Source organism: Vicia villosa, linkage group LG5 (assembly GCF_029867415.1).
Source record: "Vicia villosa cultivar HV-30 ecotype Madison, WI linkage group LG5, Vvil1.0, whole genome shotgun sequence".
NCBI lineage: Eukaryota > Viridiplantae > Streptophyta > Magnoliopsida > Fabales > Fabaceae > Vicia > Vicia villosa.
The window spans coordinates 62508581-62515517 of NC_081184.1; the positions used below are offsets into that span (position 1 = coordinate 62508581).

Genomic DNA, 6937 nt, shown 5'->3' on the forward strand with positions numbered 1-6937 from the left:
ATTTTTTGGGTAATTTTTTAAGTTGATTATTTGTATTTTTTCCTCATATTTAATATTTCAAAATATTAATTAGACACAATTTAAAATAATAATTTTACAAATTAATTATTAATTTGTGGTTTTAGAGCACGCGTTAACATTTAATATTATAATTAAAAAATTTAAATGGAATAAAATCATATTTAATGTTTTAAAATATTAATTAAATGCAATTTAAAATAATATTTTTATAAATTAATTATTAATTTGTGGATTTGGAGCACGTGTTAGCTTTTAACATTCGGCAGTAGAATAAACAAATTTCAAAACAAAAATCTTTACATATCATTAAGCAAACATGAATATATATTTTTTAACCAATCAAACTTGAATGGATTATTTTAATCCAAAAATAAACATGAATAATGAGATTTTGCCAACCATGAAAGTAAAGTCACCGTCCCAGCAACATACAGAATAGCCAAACCACAACAACAACAGTACTTACAAAAAGTACAACAATTTCACAAACAAAATACAACCTCTTCCACTTTAAGTTACCTCATATCAAGTATCAACCACTTCAAACTTCAAACAAAAACAATTCTCTTTCTTCTTCAATTGGATCATTCATTTTCCTTAAAAACTCAACCCCTCAATTTTGACTTTAACTCTCTTCTTGTTATTGTCTTCCTTTAATGCTTCTTTAATTTTGGAGTTACTTAGATCTTAGTTCAGTTTCAGTTTGTGACAATTCATCCAACAAGGAGAAACCGACAAGGTGCATTTAAATCTCTCAAAGATTGTTTTTTTTTCTTCTTCTTCTAAGTTTGTAAAGAAGCTGAAACGTTGCTTATTATGAAGTTTCACCCACCTTTAAAAATTGTATCTTTCTGTTGAAGGAGTAATCTATTCTGTTCTGATTTATCAGCTTATTAGCAAGTGGTTGATGGGTCCCAATTATCATATCCACCTTATATAGCTCCAAAGTTACAATCTTTGGCATTAGGGTGTGGATTGATGCAGATTTAAAAAACCATGCTTTATTCTGTAGAAAATTATGGACCCTTTTTTGTTGTTGAAATGTAACTGTACTTGTTAAAAGGGTAGTTTTTGTTCTGTTGTGTGTATTTATTATCAATCTGTTGTTATTACCATCTGAAGATTTGTGAGGTTCTTTTTCATCTTTAGTTATAGGGATCTTGAAGTGAAACGGTTCTTAAAAACCTGTTTATGATTTAGTAGTGTCAGGAGAGTATGAGGAAATATGTTGGTTCTCATTCAGGAAGGATGTTTAGTGACAAGAAATGGATTATCCCATTTTTCGCGAGTTTGTTGGTATCTGTGAGCTTGATTCTGACGGCTATTCTTGGCGAATTTAGTTATTCTGGCGGGGAAGAGCTGTTGCCATTGGTTGATGTAATTTCGCTCAAGGGACAAGAGGATAATTCCAGTGGATATTTTGTGGAGTCGGATTTGGAGAGTTCTCTTAATGTTAGTGTTGTTGTGAAGATGAAGGTGCCTAAGTTTGCATACCTTATTTCAGGCACAAAGGGTGATAGTCGTAGGATGCTAAGAACATTAGAGGCAGTGTACCACCCGAGAAATCAGTATATTTTGCATTTAGATCTTGAGGCGCCGCCTCGGGAAAGGTTGGAGTTGGCCAATGCAGTGAAGGCTGATCAGATATTCAGGGAAGTGGAGAATGTGCGTGTTATGTCTCAATCTAATTTGGTTACTTATAAGGGTCCTACAATGATTGCTTGTACTCTTCAAGCTATTGCGATACTATTGAAGGAGAGTTCGGAGTGGGACTGGTTTATAAACCTCAGTGCTTCAGATTATCCTCTTGTGACACAGGATGGTTAGTAATTGAACTTTTATCTGCTTCTTTGATGTTATCTATGCTGTTATTTCTGTTATTAAAATGCTAGCATAAACTAATGGTGTCTTCTGTGGTAAAAGATTTGCAAGTAAATTTGGGCTTGAGCTAATGAAGCAAATCTGCCATGTTTGTAGCCTCATTTCTATTTTTGATTTTCCTTTCCATTGTAATTACCTTGTTTGGTTATATTCATGATTCCCGGGAACTCTATAGCTTATCTTCCTTTAAGTCTTTTGTTAAGAATCTCTCATGGGCAATATATGGCTTGAACATGTGTTTATAAGTGGGGGCAATCCGCACCCTACATGCTGATTCTGTAGGGTTGAGTTAGGCCCAATCACATTTCTTAACATGTTCCAACCACACTCATTCTAGCCTTAAGCATAGTTGTTTCAATCATTCTAGCCTTAAGTATAGTTGTTTTCAATCATTCAAGCCCTAACCTTGATTAACCAAGCTCTATCCCTCTAGATGTCTTACTTTGAAGTCGTGAAAACCTCAAAGTAAGACATTGCTATCACCTATGTTATCATACCCGCCCGTTCCGTATCTCAACACAGAATAGTAAAACCAAGAAAACCGCATCTGGCCGTGCCGTTCCAACACAGATGGGTGACTCGGCTGGAATGACTGCGGTAATGAGACTGGATTTGAAACGATGCCGCTCTGACTCGGCCGCTCTAGCCGCGTTATCTGTAGCAGTATATGATATTACGCATAAATTTTTAAGGATAGCAAGGTTATTTTATTGATTTTTATTGGTATTTGCAAGCATGCGTTGCTTAGGACTTATGACTTTTATTTCTAAATATGAACCGTTCATGAATTTTGATTGACTTATTTTAGTTCTTAACAATTTGTTAATTAGTATTAACTATATTACTGTCCGCGTCACAAAAATATCGGCCATTCCACTCCCTGCTCCCGTTCCATTCCATTTTTGGGAATGGCCTCACCATGCCGCTATCTGAGAGACTGACAACATATCACATCCTTTTGTTTCTGCTAGAGTTCTCTCAAGTGCCATTTTATGTTGATATTTGAGATATCTGACTTGATAAGAAAGTCATTTTTGTTGCTATGCCAGATTACATTTGTGAGCTTCAACTTCTAACTCAGATGCTAAACAAGGCATTTTCAATAAATAATGATATTATTTTTTTAAGGTTTACATCTTATTTTACATGAAATTTATGTGTCCTCTAATCTAAGAAAGTCGAGCTGCCTCCTTTAAAGTAAGTTTGCCTCTAAAGTGGGCAAGGGTTTATCAACTGTTGGTCCCACAAAAATTAAGGGAGTGCTATTGCTGATAGCTATTATTCCCATCTAAAGTAGGGAAAGTGTATTATCAAAGAAAGCTGGAAGAACACTACATAAACTGTAAGAGGAAATGCTACCGGTCAAGTTGAATGCCAATGGCCCCACGCTGAAAAGGCGATGCCCAAATAGAAAACAGACATGCTCCTCAAATATTACTTCCTTGCACATATAGCAAACTGTCGCTTTCCCTCACTATGTTCATGTAAAACAAAAGCTTACTTTAAAGGAATGCTTTCCAATCTAAGCAGTTTCTGAATCTTCTCAGGAATCACAGCTTCATTAATGAATGTATATTGGACATGGATTGAATTGCATACATTATCAACTTATACGAGCAAGGTGTTTACTCATCGTTTAGATTCTCTGCAAGTCATTTGATGTTTGTTTCCTGCTTTTGCAGATATGCTTCATGTTTTCTCTAATCTGTCAAGAGATCTCAATTTCATTGAACATACACACATTTCCGGTTGGAAATTGTAAGTGAAATTGTATCATTGCATATTTGAAAATTGCTGTATCATTGCCATCCCCTCATTGACATTTCTTTCTATTACTGCATATTGTTCAGGAACCAAAGAGCAAGGCCCATCATTATTGATCCTGCTTTTTACTTATCAAAGAAATCTGATTTGGCAGTGACGTCTCAAAAAAGAACACTTCCCACATCTTTTAAATTATTCACCGGTATGTTTTGTCTCTATACTCTGTATACATTTATTCCTTTATTTTCTACGACATACTTAAATTTTTGTATATGCTTTGTGAACAGGTTCAGCTTGGGTTGTACTAACACGGTCTTTTGTGGAGTATTGTATATGGGGATGGGATAACTTCCCGCGGACAATGCTAATGTATTATACAAATTTTGTTTCCTCGCCGGAGGGATATTTTCATACTGTTATTTGTAACACTGAGAAATTTCGGCACACTGCAATAAGTCACGATCTTCACTACATTGCTTGGGACAGTCCTCCAAAGCAACATCCAATCTCTTTATCTATGAAAGACTATGATAAAATGGCTAAGAGCAATGCTCCCTTTGCCCGGAAGTTTGGAAAAGATGATACAATCCTAGACAAGATCGACAAAGAACTTTTGGGGCGCACACATAGATTTTCGCCAGGGGCGTGGTGTATTGGGACATCAGATGGTGGAGCAGACCCGTGTTCTTTGCGAGGAAATGATACAATGTTAAGGCCAGGACCTGGTGCAGAGAAGCTACACCAGTTGCTTCAGGTGCTGTTATCTGAAGAATTTATAAGTAAACAATGTTTGTGACAATGGGGGTACACTACAAATTGATAATGCCAAGTGTACATAATATGGTTATATATCATATATATCTCTGATATAAAAAGTTAGAATTTTGTATTGAATCATACAGGTTCATAGTAAGAAGCAACAAGCACTCATAGTAGTAGTTTTTTGGTGCTTGTTTCGGTTTAGTTTTGCCAATTCAAGCCAACCATTTTTGTTATAGCAACCTTCTTATTTTTGTTGAGTTAAAAAAGACAATCGAGTTTCATTTTCATAACAGATTCTTTTATTTTTTATCTACTATTTTATGGAGAAATTTTTATATCAACAATTCATGTTACAAGGCATTTTATTCAACATTGGATGGTCCAGTCTGATTAAGCTTCTGTTAGCAGCATACTATTTATGCTGAATTCTTTCCTTGAGTTAGGACCAGTTTTGTACAGTTGTGGACATGTCTTTAATTCAAACTTGAAAGTATAATAAACCTTTCACCAAACTTGTTTGCTAGGACATCAGTCATCAAATATGGTCCACTTTTCCAGTGGGTGCATGTGGAATCAGGATGAAGTACTTTTACTTTTAGAACTTTTTGCTCCAATCAACTTTACTCCCCAAACCACGCAGTTAAAAATGTTAATTGTCCACTTTATGCCACTGATATTCAAATAATATCTTCTTGTAGCAAGCTTTTGTAAAATTCTTTTACTGTTTGTCTAAGAATGCTTGAGAAGCTTAAAACTCGTAACATATACCAGAAATTAGTGTACAAAGAAAACGGAAGAGATTATGGGTTGTCTACAATCTCAAAATACAAATTTAAATACAAATTTGTGACGGTGAAAAACAATGTCTACATAGTTCATGACTGCGTTTCCCTTTGTTTTTACAATTCTAAAAATAAAGAACTCGACTTTCTTTCACAGACCAGCTGTGACAGCAACCTTTTTTCGCCAAAAGCGACATCATACTCTCACACCAAGTAAGGACAGCAAGGTAGAAGAAAGGGCGGAAACTTAAAAATATATTTTGCAAATGCATCAACAGAATCGAGTGAAAGTTAAGAACATGGACAATAGTGATGCAAACTCATGTGGTATAACAGTAATCTAAATTAAGTGATTGGTAATGAACTTACTTTAAGAGCTCTTCTGTTTAGCAAAAAAAAAAAAAGTTTATTCTGAAAGAAAAAGTGAATGCAAATAATCAGTGTATAAGTTGGGAGCATTTGAAACAATTGATTCATCCAATGGCTTTGGATACATCAGAGTTCTCGGTAGAAAATCTCCTTGTATGTAGCTGTTTCCATTGCTAAATTCAACGCCCCAAACGTTTTCTTGCACAACTATCACATAAAATCTCAGATCATTCCAATAGTTTAATTGTTAATATGGAAATCACACAACTACAAGAATATTTATCATGAAATAAATCACAAGAGCAAAAGTTTGCTTCAACAAATTAGTCACCTTATCACCAAATTCTGTGTTGTGATGATAAGCACTTACTTTAATAATTACATTTTAAAATTAACCAGATTCTAGAAGCAACCGTACATTTTTCTACTTTAATACATATGCTCCATAATACCCATAGCAATAAATACTAATAATACATATGGTGAAGTATTCAATACTGCAACTTACATATCCAACATTATCCATCAACCCTATATTTTGTTTGACCATTGTAGGCAAAATCTGGTTCAAAATTGAGTGTCATTGCCCTCAGCGGGATAGCCGTTATAGTGGAGCTTGACACGCAATGAAGAACACAGCAACTTGAACTTGAGCCTGAGGCTATCCATGATCTCCTGCACTTGTAGATCTTCAGGATCCATTAGAGGGTATTTGTGGATCAAGTCTTGCATCTGGGTGATAGCCGTTTTGGCCCGAGAAGAGAAGCAAGTTGGATCCATCTGGATGGCAGATGTCCAGATGTGGATGCAGCCGCTGTAGAAGCCGAGTTCCTCACCGACCTCAAAACCGACCTTGAGCCCAACCTGCTTTCCCTCCTCCTTGCCCTCAACAAGGCCATTGCTGTAGCCTTCGTCGTAGCCTTCCTTCAAATGGGTCTCCTCCAAATTCACGGAAGAATCAAACGGGTCATCCATCAGCCCTCAACACCCAATGCACAACCTGCCAAAAAGAAGACATTTTTAAATTTGACTTTTTCTTATATATGTAGTGATGTTCAGGGTTTGAAAACAAATACAGCTGGTTTTAAAAGCAGCTTAAAAGCTTGTTGAGTTTGTAAGAACCAGATTAAAAAAAACTAGTTCAAGAACTAATTCCAGTTTAAGAACTGGATTGTCAGGCTCTAATAGATAGTTCTCAAACTGGTCTTGCAACTAAGTAAAAAATAAAAGAGTTCCCGACAACAAGAATAAATCTCGGTCATCTAATTCATTGAATACATTTAAAAAATCCATCACTACATTTTAAGGTTGAAATAATCAAATATGGAAAGAAAGTAGCATCATATATAAGCTTTTTT

At 35.3% G+C, this 6937-nt stretch overlaps 2 protein-coding genes across 2 annotated transcripts; one reads left to right on the forward strand and one right to left on the reverse strand.

Moving 5' to 3' along the window:
- The first annotated feature begins 415 nt into the window (after nucleotides 1-415).
- Nucleotides 416-4781, forward strand: LOC131601708 (beta-glucuronosyltransferase GlcAT14A-like). Its single transcript, XM_058873578.1, has 4 exons — nucleotides 416-1843; nucleotides 3585-3660; nucleotides 3753-3868; nucleotides 3954-4781. The coding sequence occupies exons 1-4, from the start codon at nucleotides 1237-1239 to the stop codon at nucleotides 4460-4462; spliced, it is 1308 nt and encodes a 435-aa protein (XP_058729561.1). The 5' UTR covers nucleotides 416-1236; the 3' UTR covers nucleotides 4463-4781.
- Nucleotides 4782-6146: 1365 nt separating this feature from the next.
- Nucleotides 6147-6554, reverse strand: LOC131604740 (uncharacterized). The gene has a single exon (XM_058877162.1). It carries the CDS (start codon nucleotides 6552-6554, stop codon nucleotides 6147-6149), a length of 408 nt encoding a protein of 135 aa, XP_058733145.1.
- Nucleotides 6555-6937: the final 383 nt, after the last annotated feature.

Coding starts and splice junctions, on each gene's coding strand:
- LOC131601708 (XM_058873578.1), top strand. CDS start 1,237: ATGAGGAAATATGTTGGTTCTCATTCAGGAAGGATGTTTAGTGACAAG. Junction 1,844..3,584: donor TCCTCTTGTGACACAGGATG/GTTAGTAATTGA, acceptor CTGCTTTTGCAG/ATATGCTTCATGTTTTCTCT. Junction 3,661..3,752: donor CACATTTCCGGTTGGAAATT/GTAAGTGAAATT, acceptor CATATTGTTCAG/GAACCAAAGAGCAAGGCCCA.
- LOC131604740 (XM_058877162.1), bottom strand. CDS start 6,554: ATGGATGACCCGTTTGATTCTTCCGTGAATTTGGAGGAGACCCATTTG.